Here is a 25,251-nt window from a genome sequence, read left to right as displayed (position 1 = left end):
ATATGACTCAAGCATCTCACAACTTCCGGTCTTTGACTAAGTATCCTCTGGGTAGCCTAGAACATCCGTTTGAAAGCATGCAAAAGTGAGAAGGCGAAACATCCTCTACATAGGGTTGTGCGCTGGGTTTAGGACCTGCCACGTAAAAAGCACCCCCAATGAATAGTAACAACCAGCCTCGGATGAGAGACCCCTCTTTTGATGACGACCATGTAAAACGAAATAAGGACTACGAATTTAGGGCATGAACTTGGAATGTTCGGGCCCTTAATTGGGAAGGTGCCGCTGCCCAGCTGGTTGATGTCCTCGTGAAAATAAAGGCTGACATCACCGCCGTCCAAGAAATGTGATGGACGGGACAAGGACAGAAACGAGTAGGTCCTTGTGGCATTTACTGCAGTGGCCATATAAAGGAGCGTAAATTTGGTGTTGGATTCGTGGTGGGAGAGACTCGGTCGCCGAGTACTATCATTCAGGTCCTAACATCGACTCGGACCACTATATTGTTGCAGCCAAGATTCGCACCCGCCTCTGTGCAGCAAAAAACGCACGCCAACACAAGGAAGGTTCGACGTCGAGAAGCTGCAATCACAACAGACAGCCGAACGATTTTCTACCCGGCATGCACTCCTATTCTCTGAGAGCACTCGTCAACAACTCAGTATAAGGGAACTGTGGCACGGCATTTCAAACTCCTTACGTACAGCTGCAACCGAAACCATTGGTTTTCGGAAAGTGCAAAAGAACAGCTGGTACGACGAGGAATGCCGTGTCGCAGCGGAGAGAAAACAGGCTGCCTACCTCGCAACGTTACGATCGACCACAGCACGTGCGGGATAGAATAGATACCGAGAGGTGAAGAGGGAAGCGAGACGCCTTTGTAGACAATAGTTGGGGGATATTAGACCAGGACAGATATACTTCTTTATATGACACTGCTGAATTGCCGCAACAGAGATGTAAGTATGATCACATTTATACGTGCGTACGTTGGAGAGGAAAAGTGGGTGGAATCTACCCACATGTTTACTCACTTATTATCTGTTTTTTTACCCGCTCATGGTTGGCAGGGCAATGCAATACATTTGTATGTTATCATATAATTTATGTTGTCTGGTTTGGGTTGTTTTCAAGTGCACTACGTAAATATGTTTATTATATTTCTTGAGTGCATGCGTATTACATACGAGAATTAATGCATACGTGCCTCATATATGTATGTATGTTGCACATAATGCATATATTTTTATGTGTTTATTTATGTACGTTTTGTACTGCCTCTGCCTTATCTAATATACAATATGTGGACTGTATCAATAGTAAGATTTTTAACATTTGTGAAATATAATATATATAGTGTTGTTGTCTGTCCTTTGGTAGCAACGAACATGTTCAATTTTGAACACATACTGACACTTAACACCTTGACGTATCAATTGGCGCAACGAAATTCCCTTCCAACTGTTCGCACACAACTTGCAGTAAACAAACCAGCTTTGATGCTTACGAACTGTCGCACGTTTGTTTGTAACAAAAAATATGGATAATTACACAACTGATCTGCAGTAGATAATGCACTCAACTGCAACAGTGTTTTTTGTTTACATTATTAGCTGAAAATAACGGGAAAGTTTCAATTCCCTGTTCATTCATGTACACTTCTACACACCACGAGTCAGACTCGTGATAATCATGTTAGGCACAAAAATTATAACACGAGTCAGACTCGTGGAAATACGTCAAGGGGTTAAAACCCAATAACTTTACTTCCAATCCTAACACACCAGTCGACAAATAGATAGCGCCACCAGGGGCGCTAGATTCAAAAAATTTACTTTGGAACGCACCTTATATATACGTACGTATTTTCAGAATCGTAAACTTTTACTAACTAATTTAATATTTTTGCTTAAGTATCGATATTTGAATAGCAAAATTTCAATTTCTTTGGCACCGCAATCTGAAAGTACCGTTGGAAAGAGGAAGTCTTCCTTATTACAAAATATACAGGGTTATGTGTTGCCGATTTAAACAAGCTATTTCACTACATTTAACCCACTTTTCACACATTTTTCAATTAATAGATTTTTAATTACATAGTACACATTAAATTATATCCAAAATTTATACTTATTGTATATTTCTTAAGAAAATATATATACTTTTAAAACTACTTAGCACATTCAGACGCAAAAGATCTATAAACACCCCGGTGTTGGACCGACCAGGGTTATTTTTTTTTTTTGACGGGCGGCCGAAGACCGCCAGTACAGAAAGGAGTTCTACGCGAAAGAACTCTGAACACGCCGGTGTTGGATCGACCAGGGTTAATTTTTTTGTAGCGCGGCCGAAGGCCCCCAGTGCAGAAAGTAGTTAGACACAAAAGAACTATGAGCACCCCGGTGTTTGACCGAACAGGGTTATTTTTTTATCTTTATTTATTAAATAACACAAGGTACAAAATCCTTACCAATCAAACATAAACCCTTTTGTATCATTGTCCCTATGTACATATGTTAAACAGAAATTTGTTTGAATATTTTCTCAAAACACTATATGTGGCAACACTGGTTTTTGTCATGTCATGTAAACAAACCAACTGTGAGAGTGAGTTGTATGTAAAATTGCTGAACTTTATCAAATATCTCGATACTTTGAGTCTGAGGAGGGTATATGTGTATAAATTTTGCACGATATGGACGTGGGACCATCGAATCATTGCCATGTGTTCAAAGCTAAACAGCTATCTCTCCGACCTTTCTCGCTTCTTCTCTGCACGGAACCCAACACTCTCCCCCACCAAATCCTAGACTTGAGCTTAATATTTTAGTGATGGCGTCAAGATTGTGACTCAGTATAACCCCTGCTCTTAGATGTAACTTTACATAGTCTATGCTCCTTCACTCCTCACACGACCGCGATTGTCGCCAAGGTACAGAGCCGCAACATAGTCCTTAAGTCGCTAGCCGGCAGCACATGGGGAAAAAACAAAGAAACCTTGTTAGCAACAACCGGTCGGTTGTTGTTGTTTTAACGGAATATCTAATCCCCGTTAGGATGGTAAGGGTCACTTGTGTTGTCGTCGACGTCATCTAACGGGAGGCCCAGGAAACATGCTGTTTGGACGGGGTCGGACCATAGGGAGGAGGGTGTTAAGATGAGTAGGGTTCGTAGGGTATGCAAGAGGTGGTCAGTATCATGCGGAGACTCGTTGCATGCAGGACATACATTGGGTATGTCAGGGTCTATTCGGGATAAGTAGGAGTTTAACCTGCTCAGTATCCAGAACGAAGTTACGTTAGGGTCACTCGCGTTTCTCGCCGCAGCTGGAGCTCGTCGTCTGCTATGGGTGGTGATTTGACTCCAAGTACGGTATATCCTAGAAGGGAGTCGGTGAAGGTGTTGATGGCTCCGCTGTGAATGGCGGTCAGTGCATGTCGAAAGTCAGTTGCGTCCGAAGTCCGATCGGCGTACTACGACGATGTCGTCGACGTAGTCAAGGAAAGACCTTTTGATGCTCCTAGGAGGCGGTTCCGCTCCAAGCAGATGGCTGCAGGGATGATTTCTGCAAAAACATCCCATCAGGGACTGCTTGGAGAGGAGTTCATTATGCTCCTTAACTGGGAGCATAAGCGTCTCACTGTGTAGGTGTTCTATGGGAGACATCAAAAGGCATCCCGTCGTGGTCCGGAGTGCAATATTTTGACAGGTCTGAAGTTTCCTCATCTGCGTGCCACTGCATCCAGGTGACCATACAGTCGCTGCGTAATTAAGGACCGGCCGGCCGATTGCCTTGTATGTTGTCAACAACGTTTCTTTGTATTTTCCCCATGTGCTGCCGGCTAGCGACTTGAGGATTTTGTTGCGGCTCTGTACCTTGGCGATAATCGCGGTTGTATGGGGAGAGAAGGAGCATAGACTATCGAAAGTTACACCTAAAATCTTAGGATTATTGACAGTCGGAATTTTGACGCCGTCGACTGCAATATTAACCTCAAATCTGTACTCCTTCGTCCAGTTTGTAAATATGGTCACTGTGGATTTGGTGGGGGAAAGTGTGAGATTCCGTGCAGTGAGGAAACGAGAAAGGTCGGTGAGGTAGTTGTTTACCTTCGAACACTTGCCATCGATTCCATTGCTCGAAGTCAATATCGTGCAGTCAACAGCACCTCTGGTGGTTGCGAGAGTTTCGAGATGTAGAAGTTAAACAGTAGCGGGAAGAGGACACCACCCTGCGGAACCCCCCGTTTAATTCTTCTAAGTTTAGATGTTTCGCCTCGAAATAGTACGGATGACTGACGACCGTTAAGATAGTTCATGGTCACCCTCTTTAGCCCTGGAGGGAGCGTAGTTTTTTCAATGTCCTGCAGTAGCGTTGTGTGGTTGACCGTGTCAAAAGCTTTTGACAGATCCAACGCTACGAGGATCGTCTGGGCGTTTATGACGCTAAATGCTGTGGTGGTGCTATGTACTTTTCGGAATCCATGCTGGTGGCTGGCTAGACTCAGGTGGTGAGTGAAGGTCGGGAGTAGCAAGGCCTCAAGTGTCTTCACTACTGGGGAGAGGAGAGTTATCGGACGATAAGATTCCCCTTTGTTGGCGGGTTTCCCAGGTTTCAGTAGTGGGACCACTCTTCCGACTTTCCACACATCTGGTATTTGAAGAGTAGTCAGCGACAAGTTGAGGACCTTGGTGAGATATCTTACTCCCGTTGAGCGTAGATGGTTTAGCATTAGCATGTTGATTCCATCAGGGCCAATGGATTTGGAAGATTTTGCCTTGTTGATGTTACCCTGAACCTCCTCGTCGGTGAAAGTAAGTGGCGCGCGTTCGTTTGGCATTTTGCGCAGCCGTCGTCTACCGAAGGGTGCCGTGTAAACTGCCGGCTCGCGCACTTCTTCGGGTCCAAAGAGGCATCACCATTGAATTGAACTTCAACTCGGTCGTCATGTCTCTTCGGTTAGACAAAGCTTTGACTCCCACCGGCGGAGAGGTTACAGGGCTTCAGGTGCACTATCCATTTCGTCCGCTTATGATGGTTTACCATACGCCGAATCTCCAAATTGAGATCCCTTATTCGAGGATCCCCGGGATCGGCATGGCGTAAAGTGTCGCGCTCGTTAGCTAGAACTGCTGCTTCGGCTGGGATTGCCGCTATTCTTCCAGCCGGGATGAAGCGAGCGGTAGCTGCTGCGATCACCTTGCAGAATTGATGTTCGCCAACGCATACGACCATAGGAATAGGTAGAACGTTGAAGGTGCTTTCAGTAAATTCTGTGAAGCCGCCCAATTAGCTTTGTTAAAGTTAATGAAGGTACGGTTGTCCACAGAAACAAAATCAGGAGGCTTCTCGATCGAGATAATTATGGGCAGATGGTCTGATGCGAGAGTTAGCTTAGATCGCCAGGTTATGCTGTTTATCAGACCACCGCTAGCAATGGTAATATCAGGCGAGCTATTACAAGTGCCCATAACTCTGGTAGGGGCTTCGTCATTCATTGGGCAGAATGTCGATTCGTCAATCTGTTCCGCCAGCTCCATCCCCCTACGGTCATTTGACAGGCAGGAACGCCAAAGATCGTGGTGCGCGTTAAAGTCGCCTAGTACCAAACGGTTTTCACCACGAAGTAGCGCACCTATATTCGGGTGATATCCTGTAGGGCAACATGTAACTGCGGGGATGTATATATTAAATATTTCGAGCTCGAATCAGCGAATTGGCGATACTGCACGGTGTTGTGCAATATGAAAGCTAGGCCACCATCATTATCTCGCTCGCGATCTTTACGTATTACGTTGAAACCGGCACAACTCAGAAGATCTTAGCGGCTGTTTAGCTTGGTTTCTTGGACCGCAGCTATCGATACACGTTCCCGATTCATAAGTGCAACTATTTCCTCGATCTTGCTCTGGAATCCGTTTCAGTTAAATTGAAGTAGCCGGGTTTGTCGCGGGTGTCCGTGGGAGATCCTGGGGGTGGGGGAGTGACGTGTGGGTGGTAGCTGTTGCAGCTGCAAAACTCGCAGAGGCGGTTGTCGCGCTGGGGTGTTGGTAGGCGACGCTACTGGTGTGAGTTGCGGGGGCAGACTCCTGCAGCATGGGGCAACGTACGATTCACTCCACTCACGTGTGGTGCGCAGGCCGGAACATGCCGGGAAGTGACACCAGCCAGTACAGGAATTGCACTTAACTGAAGTAACGTTTCGACGTTTGACGGTCTGACACACGGAACAGACTGCACGAGGGACCAAGAGCTGCTGGTTGGTTTGAGGATTGGAGCGGGATGAAGGTTGGATGGGGACAAGTCAAGCCTGATTGAGCTCCTAGGGATTGTGGAGGTCCTCTGTTGGCCACTCAAGTTGAATGGCAACGCGGCGCACGAACTATGTGCAGATTGCACAGCCGTAGAGGCTTGTGTCGCAGTATTGCGCAGGCAACATGGGGCCACGTAACGCGTGGTCCACTCCCTGTGAGTCTTAAGGCCAGAACAGGCCTTAAGATGGCTCCATCCATTGCATGTATTGCTCCTAACCGAGGTGGAGTTTGGATGGAGCCGTTTTGAGCATACGCAGCAGAAAAATTCCTCCGTGCCCGGGTTGGACTAGCACGAGTCAGGAGGATACGGAGCAACCCTGCTGCAACAATTCCCACCACAGCCGGTTCTACGCACCGAAATTGACTCGGATTTTATCCGACCAAGGTACAGAGCCGCAACAAAATCCTCAAGTCGCTAGCCGGCAGCACATGGGGAAAAGACAAAGAAACGTTGTTGGCAACTTACAAGGCAATCGGCCGGCCGATCCTCAACTACGCAGCACCGATATGGTCGCCTGGATGCAGTGGTACGCAGATGAGGAAACTTCAGACCTGTCAAAATACAGCACTCCGGACCACGACGGGATGCCTCTTGATGTCTCCCGTTGAACACCTCCATAGTGAGACGCGCATGGTTCCTGTAAAGGAGCATAATCAACTCCTCTCCAGGCAGTTCCTGCTTGGTTGTTTCCGTAGGAATCACCCCTGCAGCCATCTGCTTGGAGCGGAACCGCCTCCCAGGAGCATCAAGAGGTCATTCCTCGACTATGTCGACGACATTGCACAGTACGCCGACCAGACTTCGGACGCAACAAACTTTCGACAGGCACTGACCGCCATTCACAGTGGAGCCATCAACACCTTCACCAACTCCCTTCCCGTGAATGGCGTTCTTGGAGTCAAACCACCACCTATTGCAGACGAAGAGCTCCAGTTGCCGCGAGAAACGCGAGTGACCCTAGCGCAACTTCGTTCTGGATACTGTAGCAGGTTAAACTCCTACTTATCCAGAATCGACCCCGACATACCTAATGTATGTCCTGCATGCAGCGAGTCTCCGCATGACACTGGCCACCTCTTCGCATGCCCCACAAACCCCACCCATCTAACACCCTTTTCCCTTTGGTCCGACTCCGACGAAACAGCACGTTTCTTGGGCCTACCGTTAGATGACCTCGACGACAACACAAACAACCCTTACCATCCTAACGGGGATTAGCTAACCGTTAAAACAACAACAACCCTGCTGCAAGGCATTGCTCCAATGACGACAAACACAAATTAATACTCACCGATCCAAGCGGGGTTAGATCGCCGAACAGCCCTTGGTCGGATAAAATCCGAGTCAATTCCGGTGCGTAGAACCGGCTGTCGTGGGAACGCAACAACCGGTCGGTCTTTACCTATGCCGCACCAATATGGTCGTCGGGATGCAGTGGAACGCAGACGAAGAAGCTACAGACATGTCAGACCACTACACCCCGGACTATAACGGAGTGCATCTTAATGTCTCCGGTCGAACACCTTACCTGCTGAAACAGGGTTTACTCCTGAAAATCCAGAACCGAGCCTGACATATCAAAAATATCGCACTTGTTACGTTAAAGTGTAACAACTCAAAATTTGAACATTTTCAGTTTCCGTAAATATTAATAATATATTACAAAAAAAAAACAATGTAATTGCACGAAAATATCATTAAAAAATAATTTAGCCGTTGTTTCATTTTTACTTGTTTAGTATTTGCACGAAAATAACAAATTTTTGAGTTATTACTCTTTTCCTGAAATTTTTTTATATACATAGTGGTATTATTTTGAGTTGTCTCTGTTTAATAATTCAAAATGTTACACTTTACGTGATACACTAACGAACCAATTTGATAAAACACTTGGAGACAACTAAAAATGTAACTCTTTAGTTGAGTCGAAAGAAGTTATTCTGAAAATAAAGAGAGAGTCATAACGGTTTTTTTAACGAAAGACTATTCAAATCACTGAACGATTTTTACAGTGGGTAGAGATGACCACTACACATTATTTTCTTGCAAAAAACTAAAATTTGGAAATTTCGAGTTGTTACACTTTAACATAACAATAACGATATTTCCAGCATGCAACGAGTCCCAGCGTGACTTTAACCACCTCTTTGCATGCCTTGCTTACCCTACACATCTGACCCTCTATCTTCGGGCCGAACTAGTCCAAACAGCACTTTTCCTTGACCTTCCGTTGGATGACCGCGATGACAACTTATCTAAAACGGAGACTAGATAACTGTTGCAACAAGAACAAAAGAGTTTACGCGAAAGTACTTCAGGTCTTGGCTCGATCAGTGTTAGTTTTTTTAGAGCGCGGTCGAAGGCCGCCAATCTCGAAATACATTTTAGGTAATAGTATTATATATAATATTATATTACAATTTACGTATTTTGCGGAAAATGTTAAAGGAATATCAATAAAATTGGTGAATTTTAGAATAGCATCCACCGATTTCGGGGTTATATATGTGAGTATATACTGATAGAGGATGTGGGTAAATACCTTCGGCTCAAGAAAATATAAACATATACAGTGTAGGCCATTTAAAGTTGACCCATTTGTTTCTAAAAAAAAAGAACAAAAGAAAACAATGTTTTTTGTTCATTTCAAAAATAATTTATTTTGGTCCAAGGGGATTTGTTTCAGCTAATATTTAAAAATTAGATCGCGTAAATGGGCACCTTTAGCTTTGACAGCTAAATGCACTCTTTTTTCGACATTTTCCATGACTGTGGCCAATGTTTCGGATGATATGGCGGCTGTTTCACGTCGAATGTTGGCTTTCAGTTGAGCTAAGGTCTTTGGCTTATTAGCGTATACCTTGGATTTCAAATAACCCCACAAATAAAAGTCTGGTGGCGTCAAATCTGGTGATCTCGGTGGCCAGTCAACATCACCATTTTTCGATATCAATCGCCCGATGGCCCATTTGCCAAAATTAAGGCGTCGCGGATAATCAGCTGGGTTTAGTTTTTGTGCCATTTGAATTTTATATGGAAACATCTTCAAATCTTTATGAATTATGCGTCGGAGAGTGGTGCGAGAGATGTCTAATTCCTGAGAGCGGCGATAACTCGATGTCGATGGAGTCTCCTCAATACTGGCTCGTACAGCTTCGATATTTTCATCAGAACGTCTTGTGCGTTGTCTGGATGCATGACTGGCATTACTGAGATTACCGGTGTTCACAAATTTTGCGTATAAAGACTTAATTGTGTTCTTAACTGGAGCACTTTTCACTTTATTTTTTTTGCGAAACGCACGTTGAGTTAACACAATTGAAAAGTTATTTTGAATATAAAGCTGAACAATTTCAGCGCGTTCTTTTGGAGTGTACTGTTCCATGGTATAAATTGTCTTCGAATGACGCTTCTAACGCGGTATGACATTAGCCGATTTGTCAGCGCTGTTAAAAGTTACAGCGTTGCCAGATGGGTCAACTTTAAATGGCGTTGAGATATTTGTATTTAAAGTTCAAAAATTAAACTGAAACGGGGAAACTTTAGTATACCATCCCACGATTTCAGGGTTAAAAGTGGTATGGTTGGACAGGGCTGATGCTCCAGATTGAGAAAATATATAATTATTGCCGCCTTAAACTTAGTCTTCAAGATATTTGCATTTAAAATTGAAAATTTCGCAAATTTAATTCCGCAATGTTGTCAAATAATAGGTGTTACCATATCCCAAGCGATTGAAAATAATAAAAATAAATAAATAAAAACTAAAATCTTCTTCTTAATTGGCGTAGACACCGCTTACGCGATTATAGCCGAAGTTTTCATTGGTTTTTTTTTACGTGGCGGGTCCCAAACCTAGCGCAGAACCCTATGTAGGGGATGTTTCGCCTTCTCACTTTAGCTCGCCTTAAAACGGATGTTCTTAGGCTACCCAGAGGATACTTGGCCAAAGACCGGAAGTCGTGAGCTGCTTGAGCCATATGTAAAAGAATCGTTTCTAGCCACTCCCAAGTGAATGGCGATCAGAGAACTTTCCTCACTTGCGTGAAGTTCTACACATAACCCCATCCTCCAAAAAACTCAAATGCAGGAAAAAAAAATAAACCTGACCGATCCAACACCGGGGTGTGTCAGGTTTTCTTCGAATAAAACTCCTTTTTGCGTTGGCGGGGTTCGGACGCGCTTCAAGAAAAATAACTGTGGCCGATCCAACACCGGGATGTGTCAGGTTTTTTTCGAGTAAAACTCATTTTTGCGTTGGCGGCCTTCGGCCGCGCTTAAAAAAAAAAAAAAAAATAACTCTGGCCGATCCAACGCCGGGGTGTGTCAATTTTTTTCGAGTAAATCTCTTTTTTTTCTTTTAACTCATGATATAGCAAGAAAAGAGATAATGAATTGGGGTATAAACCTATTTTTTGTTAATTTTTATTCGTTTGATAAATGTGTAATTATTGGCATCTAATAAAATTTGTGTAAAATATAAAATGCTTCTTTTAAACAAATATCTAAATAATTACTGAAAAATTTGTATGTAGAAACAATGTAGTGAAGTGTAAATGTATAAAAAGTGCGTAATATGAAAGAAATAATTGCTAGAAATCGAGAAATTGCAATTGGAATATGCTAACACTTATATTTTTTATAATATTCCCGATTAAAAATTAAAACTTTTGTATTAATAACACTTAGTATATCACAAAGTTTCACTAAAGTTTTTTACATTTCTCACTTTGTATATTTAAATATACACTCTAAACAATGAAATAAGTTCATATTTCACTTTTATTTTGTTATATTCTAGTTAAATTTATTAATTTAAAAATTAGCACACTCATCTTTGAAAAGGTTAGATTGTTTACAATTAGGAGGAAAACGAGGGTTTCCACGTCTTAAACGCCAAGTATGTAGGATCTTCAACAATTTTCTTTGTTTGTTTTTTCGCGTGATTCTTTTTTCTTTATTAACTATAAAAAATTCTTTCCAACAATTTTTCAGCTATAATTCAGAATGTAAGGTACTCCTTTCAGAGTTGGCGGCTTTCGGCCGCGCTCTAAAAAAATAGCCTAGGTCTAGCCAATACCCGGGGTAACTGAAGTACTTTCGCGTAATACCCCCAACCTAAGTATTTTATTATTTTATTACGTAATATTTCAATATAATATTACTTAGTTGTTTATTAAATTTAAATAAGACAAAATTCATATGCATGGACAGATTGTTCATACTTATTTTAATTTGAAATATTATTTATAGACACACTTGTTTTTATTAGAAATAAGAAGAAAAGTAAATTATAGCGAAAAAGAGAAATTTGGGCTTATATTTGCTTATTATCTCATAATGAAATGATGCACACTACGAGTTTAAAAAGTGATTTTTAAATAAGAAATTTCTTACTTATAAAATCTGCAAAAAGTGCAAATTATGAGTTTGTTTAGATGTTAACAGTTTAATTAAATGATTTTGAAGTGAAAAATGTGTGTAAAGCGTGTTAAATGTAGTGAAATAGCTTGTTAAAATGTTCGAATTTTGGGAATTTTTGAAATTTAAAGTCGAATATCTCGTTTGGAGTACTTATAATCTTATATTTTTAACTTCTATATCTAATTACACTTATTAATTCGTTTCTACCATTTATTTTATATTAAAATAACGAATCACGCGGAAGTATAACGAAAACGCTGTCGTTGAAAAATCCTTCATTTTTGGTTAAAAGGTGTGGCAACGCTCGTTTTCCTGATAATTGTAAACACTCTAACCTTTCTTGCTATGAGTGTGCTAAGTGATTTTTAAAACACCTAATTTAGCTTTATAAAACAAATATATAAATAAAAACAATTGAAATGTGAGCTTGTTTGAAGTGTATGTTTGGCTGGGAATTAGAATAGAACCCCTGATTTCGGGGTTAAAATGGGTATGTACGGATAGAGGAGGTCCTCCAGATCAAGAAAAAAAACATATATAGTTGCCGCTGACTTATGATCTTTGAGATATTTGTATTAAAAATCAAAAAATTCACTTATTTAAAACGCGTGTTTCTCCGCTTTATAATTAATTTTGCACTTATATTTTTAACTTTTATATCCCCTAGCACTTAACTAATATGTTTCTAACCTTTTATTTTATATTATATAGTGCAAAAATAACTTTTATAATATTTAACGTTTGTTCAATTATTTTTGTGGGTAAAATTTAGAATAGCACCCTCGGATTTCGGGAATAAAATGGGTATCACTGGAAAGGCGACGTTCTCCAGATCACGAAAAAATATACATATATATAATTGCCGCTGACTTATAGTTTTAGAGATCTTTGCATTTAAAGTTGAAAAATTGACAACTTTTACATTGATAATTTGTATATTGTGAATAACTTTTTCGCTTATATTATGCACTTTTCACTTAGTAACACTTCACTATAACGTTTCTGTATATTACATTTTTTAAATATTTGCTCTAAATAATGCTTTATTTTAATTATTTTATTTTAGTTAAATTCTCTGCATTTGCACAATAAGAAAAGGGTTGCCATGGTTATTTTTTTTGAAGCGCGGCGCGGAAAAAATTGCAACCCTTTTCTTATTGTGCAAATGCAGAGAATTTAACGAGGGTTGGGTTTACTTTAGTATCTCATTTTGGGCAATATTACGATTTTTCCGGCGCCGCGATTTGATGGTACGGATGGATAGATGAGGTCCTTAGCATTAAAAAATGTATACACATATGCGGTCCTCAGACTCATAGTTTTCGAGATATTTCACTTTAAAGTTCAAAAATTTGTAAAAACAATGCTCGTTATTTCACTATGTTTAACCCACTTTTCACATATTTTTTAAACTTTTCACATATTTTTTAATTAATATACATATATTTAATTATACTGTACACTTTTCACATATTTTTTAATTAATATACATATATTTAATTATACTGTACACATTCGTATTTATCAAAAATTTACACTAATTGTATATTTTTTAAGAATTAAAAATTATTTTGCACCTTCAAAGTTTCAAGTGATTTGCGTGTTTACATTTATGACAAATAGCAGTGTTGCCATACTTTGTGTCCTGAAAATATAATCAAAAATGTGTATATTATATATTAAATAATTGAACAAAAGTTAAATATTGAATAAAATTAACAATAATTGTTCTTTAGCAGTAATTATTGTTTAGTGCAGTGATCATCAAAATAAACCCAAATCTCTTCTGTATGGTATGTTATATGGCTCAAAAATGCCTCCCAAAAAAACCATTCAGCCGCAGCTTTGTGCCGTTTGTAAAATTGTCGCTTATTCACCAAGTGTAATGTGCGCAATTTGCCGCTCATGGACTCATTCCAAATGTGCGAAACTTAATAGAGCGGAATTCACCGAGCTAGCAAATAAAATAAAACATCAAGGTCATCAATGGAAATGTGAAACATGCCGTTTGGAGGTTAGTATCGTCACTCAAGATGATCTTGACTGTGAAAGTGACGACGACGGAAACATCACCATGCTTAAACTTAAACGTCTGCTTGATGACCAGTATTCAAAGCTCACAACATCTTTTGAGAGTAAGTTTAATAGTTTCAAGACCGCCATCGAAAAGAACGTTAATGACATCAGAAGGGAGGTCTCAAGTTTATCCAAGCAGCACAAAGACTTGTCCAATACATGTTCTACTCTTGATAACAGACTAAACTCAGTAGAAAACAAGCTCGAAACTTTCACTAGCGCATCAGCTCCAACTGAAGAAATTTTAGCAGAGTTTTCCGAACGCAAAAAACGGGAATCAAACGTCGTTATGTTGAATGTTCAAGAGTCAAGGAGAGCTGATGGCAAAGACCGTCTTGATGAAGACAGAGCTACCGTCCAGTCCATCTTGCCAATCGATTTGCCTGTCAGTTTGGATGAACTGAAACTTCGACGATTGGGTCGCCCAACTGCTGGCCGTAACCGCCCGCTGCTAGTGGAAACAACTTCCCCATCCGTTGCTCGCGCTATATTAAAGTCTAAACCACCAGAACCTGTTGACGGAACACCCAAAGTCATATTTAAATCAGATCTCACTCCCGCTCAGTTGACGCACCTCAAGAACCTTCGCACACAGCTGAATTCTCTGGTGAAAAATGGGGATTCCTCGAAGACAATAAAATACGTTAATGGCGTCCCGAAATTAGTCAATAAGAATTTTCGCTCGTTCAACGATAAGGGAAATTCAAACAAACTTGCACATCCACTATCAGAATGTGAGGGGACTACGAACCAAGCTCGGCAGTTTTCTCACAGCAGCAGCGATTAGTAGTATTGATGCATTCTGCATCACTGAGTCATGGCTTCACCCAGCTATCCATGATGGACAAGTTATAGATGATTCATTCAGTATTTACAGGAAGGATAGAAACAATATCACAAGTGATAGTGAACGAGGTGGGGGTGTTTTCATCGCAATAAAGAAGTTTGTGCACGTGGAATGTATTCCAGTCATTGATGATAGTATTGAACATATATACGTAAAAATCAAGTGCAATAGATCAGACATCATCATTGGATGTGTCTACATTCCTCCGAGAGCATCGCTAGTCGTTTACCAAGCGTTCCTTGATACACTCCAGTACCTGAAAGAAAAGCACAAAAATACCAACTTCCTCATCACGGGGGATTTTAACCTACCAAGTAGCTCGCCGCATACAGACTGTTGCTTTATGAAGGCTTTTCTCTGTTAGAATGCCGCCAATTTAACAACATTCAAGCCGATAGTCACAATTTACTCGATCTTTGTTTTAGTAATCAGCAGATACATGTTTATCACACACAGGCAATTACCACAATGGATCGATACCACCCAGCACTTGGTATCACGATTGAACTCCAGCTCCGCCTCAAACCAGTAACTATACCTTTCTATGATTTCCAAAGTGCTGACTATGGGAGTCTTAATGCATTTTATCAAAACGTTGATTGGACGAGACTGTATTCATCCACTACCCTAGACAGCAAAGTAGTAGTCTTCTATGACATCATTCAAAGAGGTATATCTACCTATGTGCCTGTCCGTTCACAGAATAACAACAACTTTCCGTACTGGTTTTCAAGCGAACTAAAACGCAAAATGATACTCAAGAAGGAAGCCCATACTACCTTCAAGTGCAACAGCAAAAAGAACTATAGAAATTTTAGCGAACTCAGGAGAGAATGTAAATTTCTCAATAAACAATGCTACAGGAATTACATAGACAAAATTGAACAACAAGTACAAGACGACGCTAATGTGTTCTGGAAGTTTGTTAAACACAAAAAAAGAGGTAATGGTGACATCCCGTCCACCATGTCCTGGGATAATCTGACGGCAGATTCTGGTATCGATATCAGCAATATGTTCGCATCCTTTTTCCATAGTGTGTATAACCAAAATTCTTACCAGTGCTCACCACCAACTGAAGTAGAACCAGCTCCCACTGTCATTATGGATGAATTCGTGGTTGACATCAATGATGTCCGTAAAATGTTGTCAACACTAAACTTGAAGAAAGGTGCTAGTCCGGACGGCTTACCAAATAGTTTTCTTAAATACTGTGCATACAGCCTCAGCGAGCATATTACACTCCTATTCAGTTACTCTCTACAAAGCGGAGTCTTTCCAACTATATGGAAATCATCCTACATCTGTCCGATTCACAAGGACGGCCCAAAGTCTGAAGTCGTTAACTATAGGCCAGTTTGTATCCAATCAGCTTTGGCCAAGCTTTTCGAGAAGATAGTTCTTCCACAATTCACGGCATTCTTCGCAAACATTATCACCAACAAGCAGCATGGTTTCGTCGGCGGTAGGTCGACTTCCTCTAACCTGTTTATCTACGTTAATTATTTACTAGATGCCCTAAACAATGGCCACTCAGCTCACACCATTTACACCGATTTCAGCAAGGCGTTTGACAGGGTGGATCATACTATTCTGCGAAACAAACTTAGAAGATACGGTATATGCGGTAATGCACTGAGTTGGATTCAATCATATCTTACAGGAAGGCATTTCCAAGTCAAAGTAGATGGATACCTGTCCGCTAAGCATATTGTAACCTCAGGAGTACCTCAGGGGTCACATCTGGGGCCTATTCTCTTTAATATTTTCGTAAACGATATTGGTGCTAACTTTCAATCGGAATTTTTGCTTTACGCAGACGATTTGACGATCTTCAGAATGATAGCCAGTGAGCAAGATTTTCGAGTTCTTCAGAATGACATAGACAAGCTTTCGTTGTGGTGCCGATTAAACAAATTGGACTTGAATGTAAAAAAATGTGTAACTGTATCCTACTCACGGTCACATATCAGAATACCAGCTAATTATTTTCTAAATGATGAATTGTTAAGTGAAGTGGATCATGTGAAGGACCTGGGTATCATCATCGACAATAAACTGACGTTTAACAAGCATATTGAAAAGATTACTCTCCAGGCATTTAAGGTTCTGGGATTCATTACTAGAACTAGCAAGGATTTCACGAATCCCATCTCACTGCTACGCCTTTATTCATCTATGGTTCGGCCAATTTTAGAATATGGCACTGTAATTTGGACGCCTTACACCGATGCTGCCTGTAGTCGTATCGAAAAAATACAATCAAAATTATGTAAATGTATTGGCTATCGCTATGGTATTCCTGGTGGTTACAACACAGTGTTTGATGTCTATGAATACTATAACATAAACAGCCTACAAGAACGTCGTCAAGTAGCGGACATGTTATTCTTTTTCAAAGTCGTGAATAGCCTTATCGATGCGCCAGACATCATCAGCATTTTCGAACTCGCATCAGTGGGTCCCTCACTGAGACATAACCGTCTCCTGAAGACTACGAAAACTACCAAGAGCTACGTTTTCAATGGTCCCCACAACCGTCTGGCCAGGCTCGTCAACTCATTGCATAGTGATGTGGACTTCTATAGTGGATCACTCAGTGCCTTCATCCCGGATATCAAATCACGTCTACTGCAATATCCCTAGTCTCACCTTTTACACTTTCTCCTTCCTAATCTGCTAGTCTTACAACTTTTGTACAATTTATAGCCTTATTTATACTAGTGTTAAATACTATTTAATCCCTTATACTTAATTACATAACAAATATTACATTACATAATTTCAAATTATATAGTCGTATAAAGCCGTTTGGCGTATGTATACTTAAAATAAAATAAAATAAAAATAAATGTTAAATGAAAAAATTTTTCATAGTTTCTTTAAAACACAATATGTGGCAACACTGGTACTTGTAATGACATGTGAAGAAAAACAAAAAAAAACAAAACAAAATAGGACTAAATTGCATGTAAAATTGTGGAACTTTAAAGTGAAATATCTCGGAAACTATGAGTCTGAAGACGGTGTGTATACATTTTTTAATCCTGAGGACCTCCTCTATCCATTAGTACCATCAAATCGCGGTGTAGGAAAAATCGTAATCGTGCCCTCATTTTCACTGCTTATTCCTCTTAAATGCGTGCACGGATTTTTTTAAATTTATATAGCACGGATAGTCAATGAATTAAACTTTGGTTTAAATGTAATTTTATTGTTAAATGTTAATTTGTTTCTTAGATATAAGTAAGCAAAAAACGCACATTTTCACATTTGCTCAAACAATGGCTCTCTTCTTTTGACGTTTTTGTTGCACTGCTTGCAAAAAATTTAACCAATTTAACACACACACATTCTTTGAAATATATTTAATTGAATTAATGATAAATTATGGATTTTAAGTTGCAAGATTATGTACAATTTAATAAATAAAACCGCTTTCAATTACGTGTTATATTGTTCCTTGAAATGTAAGCAAAATTACTGAATATGAACTGTCAAACGACGAAGAAAATAAGCACAAAAGGAAGAAGTAATATCAAAATCAAAATGGTAGGTCTTATATACTGCGGCGCTTGTTTCAATGTAGTATATTATGCTGACAATATATTCAAAATTTGAAAAAAAAGATCGCGCGATGAAAACCCAATTTTATTAGGGGAATGTTTAGTTTAGTATCCGGGGAAACTTTAGTATACGATCCCACGATTTCAGGGTCAAAAGTGGTATGGCTGGATGGCGCTGATGCTCCAGATTAAGAAGATATATAATTGTTGCCGCCGCAAACTTATAGTTTCCGAGATATTTGCATTTAAAGTTGAAAATTTTGCAAATTTTATCTTGCAATTTCTCGATTGCTAGTAATTATTTAATTCATATTATGCGTTTTTTATGCACTTATACTTCATTACATTGTTTCTACATATTTATTTTTTAGTAATTATTTAGTTATTTGCTTAAAATAAGCATTTTATATTTTACACAATTTTCATTCCATGCACAATAACAAAAGTATTCCGTGTTTACAGATATTAAGTGTTGCCATAATTACACATACATATATCAAACGAATAAGAATGGATATAAAAACTCAAACGCAGAAAACAAATACTATCTAAAATAAATTTTCCATTGTAATAAGAAAAGTTTTAAGGCTTTATTGGCGGCCTTCGGCCGCGCTTCAAAAAAAATAACCCTGCCGATCCAACACCGGGGTGTATCAAGTTTTTTTTAAGTAAAACTCCTTTTCGCGTTGGCGGCCTTCGGCCGCGCTTCAAAAAAAAATAACCCTGGCCGATCCAACACCGGGGTGTATCAGGTTTTTTTTAATTAAAACTCCTTTTCGCGTTGGCGGCCTTCGGCCGCGCTTCAAAAAAATAACCCTGGCCGATCCAACACCGGGGTGTATCAAGTTTTTTTTAAATTAAAACTCCTTTTCGCGTTGGCGGCCTTCGGCCGCGCTTCAAAAAAATAACCCTGGCCGATCCAACACCGGGGTGTATCAAGTTTTTTTTAAGTAAAACTCTTTTTCGCGTTGGCGGCTGTTGTTGTTGTTGTAGCGGCAGAGTTCTGCCGAGTTGACAGTCCTTGGCCAGATAAAAATCCGGGTCCGTTCCGGTTACGTAGACCCGACTGTCGTGGGAACGCGTTGGCGGCCTTCGGCCGCGCTTCAAAAAAAATAACCCTGGCCGATCCAACACCGGGGTGTATCAAGTTTTTTTTAAATTAAAACTCCTATTCGCGTTGGCGGCCTTCGGCCGCGCTTCAAAAAAATAACCCTGGCCGATCCAACACCGGGGTGTATCAAGTTTTTTTAAGTAAAACTCCTTTTCGCGTTGGCGGACTTCGGCCGCGCTTCAAAAAAATAACCCTTGCCGATCCAACACCGGGGTGTATCAGGTTTTTTTTTTTAATTAAAACTCCTTTTCGCGTTGGCGGCCTTCGGCCGTGCTTCAAAAAAATAACCCTGGCCGATCCAACACCGGGGTGTATCAAGTTTTTTTTAAGTAAAACTCCTTTTCGCGTTGGCGGCCTTCGGCCGCGCTTCAAAAAAATAACCCTGGCCGATCCAACACCGGGGTGTATCAAAAATCTTGATATATCAAGAAAAAGGGCAATGATTTGTGTATTTGGGGTGTCCTATTTTTTATTCATTTTTATTCGTTTGATAAATGTGTAATTATGGCAACACTTATTATCTGTCAACACGGAATACTTTTGTTATTGTGCATGAAATGAAAATTGTGTAAAATATAAAATGCTTATTTTAAGCAAATAACTAAATAATTACTGGAAAAAAATATGTAGAAACAATTTAGTGAAGTGTAAGTGCATAAAAAGTGCATAATATGAATTAAATAATTACTAGCAATCGAGAAATTGCAAGATAAAATTTGCAAAATTTTCAACTTTAAATGCAAATATCTCGAAAACTATAAGTTTGCGGCGGCAATAATTATATATTTTCTTAATCTGGAGCATCAGCTCTATCCAACCATACCACTTTTAACCCTGAAATCGTGGGATCGTATACTAAAGCCGACCCTAGTATCCCATTTTGAAAAGGTTTTGCACAAAGGGGGAGGGGGCTGGGGGCTTGCTACCCCGCTCATTTGAAAGGTAATGAATAGAGCTTTTGAATAATAGCACCCTTCCCCCCTAGGACCACGGGGGGCTTTAGGGCAGCCTCCTGAAAATGGTGTAAAATCGTAGTTTTTCCATACAATTTTCACTAATTATTATAAAATTTATGTATTTTTACGCATAGAGTGACTCTATGTTTATTATTTTTATTATTTCAATGAATTAAAGTGGAAATCCACTTTATTTAAATAATAAAAACACTGAAAATTAAAAATTTTATGTGCATCGGTAATAATGCATACAAGTAGTTGAAGTACCAAGATAACCCAACCAACCATTTATACAAGACCCCCTAAATAATAAAATTGGGTTTTCATCGCGCGATCTTTTTTTTCAAATTTTGAATATATTTTCAGCATAATATTCTACATTGAAACAAGCGCGCGATTTTTTATTCCAAATATTCATCATATTTTCAGTATAATATATTACATCGAAACAAGCGCCGCAGGCGAAAATTTGGAATAAAAAATCGCGCGATTTTTTATTCCAAATTTTCACATTTTTTTCAGTATTGAAAAAAGCGCCGCAGTATATAAGACCTACCATTTTGATTCGTTGGGTTATTACTGTCTTCCTTTTGTGCTCATTTTCTTCGTCGTTTGACAGTTCATATTCAGTAATTTTGCTTACATTTCAAGGAACAATATAACACGTAATTGAAAGCTGTTTTATTTATTAAATTGTACATAAAATTGCAACTTAAAATCCATAATTTATCATTAATTCAATTAAATATATTTCAAAGAATGTGTGTGTGTTAAATTGGTTAAATTTTTTGCAAGCAGTGCAACAAAAACGTCAAAAGAAGAGAGCCATTGTTTGAGCAAATGTGAACATGTGCGTTTTTTGCTTACTTATATCTAAAAAACAAATTAACATTTAACAATAAAATTACATTTAAACCAAAGTTTAATTCATTGGCTATCCGTGCTATAGAAATTTAAAAAAATCCGTGCACGCATTTAAGAGGAATAAGCAGTGAAAATGAGATACTAAACTAAACCCAACCCTTTTATTATTTAGGGGGTCTTTTATTCAAAAGCTCCATTCATTACCTTTCAAATGAGGGGGGTAGCAAGCCCCCAGCCCCCTCCCCTTTTGTGCAAAACTAAACATTCCCCTTTAACTAAAATAAATTAATTAAAATAAAGCTTTATTTACAACAAATATTAAAAAACAAATTATTTTAGTTAAATTCTCTGCATTTGCACAATAAGAAAAGGGTTGCCATGGTTATTTTTTTTTTTTTGAAGCGCGGCGCGGAAAAAAGGAAAAAATGGCAACCCCTTTCTTACTGTGCAAATGCAGAGAATTTAACTAAAATAAATTAATTAAAATAAAACTTTATTTACAACAAATATTAAAAAAATTAATATACAGAAACGTTATAGTGAAGTGTTAGTAAGTGAAAAGTGCATAATTTAAGTGAAAAAGTTATTCGCAATATACAAATCATCAATGTAAAAGCTGTCCATTTTTCAACTTTAAATGCAAATATCTTTAAAACTAAAAATCAGCGGCAAACTTTTATATATATATTTTCGTGATCTGGAGAAAGTCACCTTTCCGGTGATACCAATTTTATTCCCGAAATCCGGGGATGCTATTCTAAATCCCAGCCAAACTATATGATTAGAAACGAATAAGTGAAGTGTTAGTGGATATAAAAGTATAAAATATAAGTGTAAAATGCATTATAAATTGGAGAAACACGCATTTTAAATAGTTGATTTTTTTTAACTTAAAATGAAAATATCTCAAAAACCGTAAGTCAACGGCAACTTTAGGTATAAAGTGGCTCCAAGCCAAAGTCGGACACCGTAGAAAAAAATGTTCCGTCCTAAACATATTTGAGTCAAAGCAGTTAGAAAAAAAGATAAAATATTTTTTTCAATTACTTATTTATTGCAGTTCCAAAATATAAAAACAAAACATATAAATTAATTCAGTATTATAAAATATTCTACTAAAACAACAAATAAGAGCAAATTCATTGCACAAGCCAAACTCGGACAGTCAACAAGTTTTTTGAAATTTCGATATATATTTTAAAAACTAATATCTTTTATGAAGACTTTTATTTTTAGTAACCATTTTGAACCGGTTAGGCATTGATTTAACTAATTTTTCGCAAAAACTAAGTTCGATTTTTTCACATTCTTGTAATAAGATAGATTTCAAATCATTTTTGCTTGTCGAATTTTTGTGTTAAGATAGTCCGATAAATTTTCGATCAGATTAATATCTGGACTTTGGGGTGGCGTTTCCAGAACATGGGGGCAATTATAAAGTAACCAAGAACGCACTTTGTAGGCCTTGTGCTTTGGATCATTGTCTTGATAGAAATACCAATTATCACTGAGATCCAATTTTTCAAGACTTACCTGTTGCGAAAGGTTAAAGATAATAGATAATCCTTTCCTTAGCCCACCAAAGTTAGCTGTTATAGCTGAAAATGAGTTGGGGAAGAAATCTAGTGCATCTACTACTAGAAATCTACTTCATGAAGCTGATTTAAATGGTAGAAAGGCCCGATAAAAGCCGTTGATCAGCAAACGAAATCAGATCATCCTTTTAAAATTTTTCGTTCTGAAAAATGTTATGTGTACTGACGAAAGTAAATTTAATGTTTTTGGCTCCGATGGAAAACCATATGTTTGGCGGAAACCAAATGAGGAGCTGCAACTGCGCAATCTGAGACCAACTGTTAAACATGGTGGTGGATCGGTAATGGTGTGGGGTTCATTTTCGGCTTGTGGACCAGGGTCTTTGCATTTTATTGAAGGAATAATCAATCAGAATGACTATCTTAACATTTTAAGAGAAAATTTACTAAAAAGTCTTGAAAAATTGGATCTCAGGGATAATTGGTATTTCTATCAAGACAATGATACAAAGCACAAGGCCTACAAAGTGCGTTCTTGGTTACTTTATAATTGCCCCCATGTTCTGGAAACGCCACCCCAAAGTCCAGATATTAATCTGATCGAAAATTTATTGGACTATCTTAACACAAAAATTCGACAGCATTCCGTATCAAGCAAAAATGATTTGAAATCTATCTTATTACAAGAATGTGAAAAAATCGAACTTAGTTTTTGCGAAAAATTAGTTAAATCAATGCCTAACCGGCTCAAAATGGTTACTAAAAATAAGAGTCTTCATCAAAAATATTAGTTTTTAAAATATATATCGAAATTTCAAAAAACTTGTTGACTGTCCGAGTTTGGCTTGTGCATTGAATTTGCTCTTATTTGTTGTTTTAGTAGAATATTTTATAATACTGAATTAATTTATATGTTTTGTTTTTATATTTTGGAACTGCAATAAATAAGTAATTGAAAAAATATTTTATCTTTTTTTCTAACTGCTTTGACTCAAATATGTTTAGGACGGAACATTTTTTTCTACGGTGTCCGACTTTGGCTTGGAGCCACTGTATATTCTTGATCTGGTGGACCTCCTCCACCCGCACATACCTATTTTAAGCTATTCAAATTGCAGCACTAAAGTTTTCCCAAGAAGAATAAAAAGCTTAAAATATTGCACAACAATAATTAGGTGTAGTTTGAGAAAATTTAATATTTACATTTAAATTTTTCCTGTGTTAACTTATATAGCATATCGAAGTCTCCGACGGTTTGTGGTTTATAACCTAATCGTGTTTGAGGCCTTAACACAGTATTACAGAGATTATTTTGTGTCGTAACAACATTTCGAGATGAGGACACGCTGAAGCAAGTGGTAATAGCTCGAGCATTAACTAAGTGTAAGGGTATATCATCACAAATACTCATATTCAATACTTGACTTCCATTTTGTGATTGGATCCACGAAGCTGTTTTGGACACGGTATAAGATTTAGCGCACTTTAAGTTTGTTCCATATTGTTTTGTCATATATTTTGGAAGTATATCAGAACGAAGTACAAGCTTCGAAGTAACTCGCGGGAAAATACACAACAAAAGCATGACTGAATTATTTCAAATAGTGACAGCGAACTTCACACCTTTCATACATATGTATAAAATAGAGATGGTAAATATTTGAGTACCTCTGACTTTGTCACTGCTACTTAAAAATCACTGGTCACAGCTGTGACAAGTTTCCTAAAGTAGCAGTGACAGGAATTAACGCACAAAGTAGCATTCACAGTATCATATGAAAAATTGCGACTGTGACAAACTAGCAGTCACAGTATCATATGAAAAATTTCGACTGTGACAAAGGAGCATTCACCGCGGAATATAAAAAATTGCGACTGTGATGAATTCATATTCATTAAAGCTATGAATTTTCTTCAATTTTAGATAAGTATAAATTGGTTAACATATAAAAAGTTAATTTATCTTTAAACGGGTAATATTCATGTACAAATTAAATTGATTACAGAAACCTCAATGCTGTAGTAAAGCCAATTATAAAACTTTTAAACTTAAAATTGCATCAATTTATATAGTAATTTAAAAAAACTTATAAAAAGTATTTTATAAGTAACGAAATATTTTTAAAAGCATGTTTTCGTTTACTTTAAATAGCTTCTATTGAGTATCCTTATATTGAAAAAAACCTTCAGAGAATATATTTAGTGCGACTTTAAAAATATGCGTATTAAAAAATAACGAATCATTTACATTAATTTTTGTACGAAACTGTTACAAATCAGTTTACTTATACTTAATAAAAATTAAAGATGTCTGTGTCAAAAAGAACCAAAATGAGTTATGTCTGGCAATTTTTTAAAGAAGTGGATGCTGTTTTCGCAAAATGTGATATTTTGCCCTTCTTTTCCATTTAATGTAAATATTTTTAACACTATTTAATTTTATCTTTTATGTATATACTTTGTATTTGGTGATTTTCTAAAATTGAATTTACTATGTTAATTTCTGTTTATTCTAATAAATATGTACATTCTACCTAAATGAAAAAAGGAAACAAT

At 38.2% G+C, this 25,251-nt stretch overlaps 1 protein-coding gene across 4 annotated transcripts in view; it reads right to left on the bottom strand.

Moving 5' to 3' along the window:
• The window catches only part of LOC105225055 (5'-nucleotidase domain-containing protein 3), a 36,212-nt gene extending 11,872 nt beyond the window's left edge, over positions 1–24,340 (bottom strand). For 2 of the 4 annotated variants that reach the window (XM_049459861.1, XM_049459863.1), the window contains exon 1: positions 23,899–24,337. In XM_049459861.1, the coding sequence (XP_049315818.1) occupies positions 23,899–24,280 (382 nt within the window). In that variant the 5' untranslated portion in view covers positions 24,281–24,337. Of the gene's footprint in view, positions 1–23,898 lie in introns of all 4 variants that reach the window. The other 2 variants (XM_049459862.1, XM_049459864.1) reach the window with 2 other exon arrangements.
• Positions 24,341–25,251: the final 911 nt, after the last annotated feature.

This window comes from Bactrocera dorsalis, chromosome 6 (genome assembly GCF_023373825.1).
Source record: "Bactrocera dorsalis isolate Fly_Bdor chromosome 6, ASM2337382v1, whole genome shotgun sequence".
Classification (NCBI taxonomy): Eukaryota; Metazoa; Arthropoda; class Insecta; order Diptera; family Tephritidae; genus Bactrocera; species Bactrocera dorsalis.
This window is presented reverse-complemented; position numbering and strand designations above follow the sequence as displayed.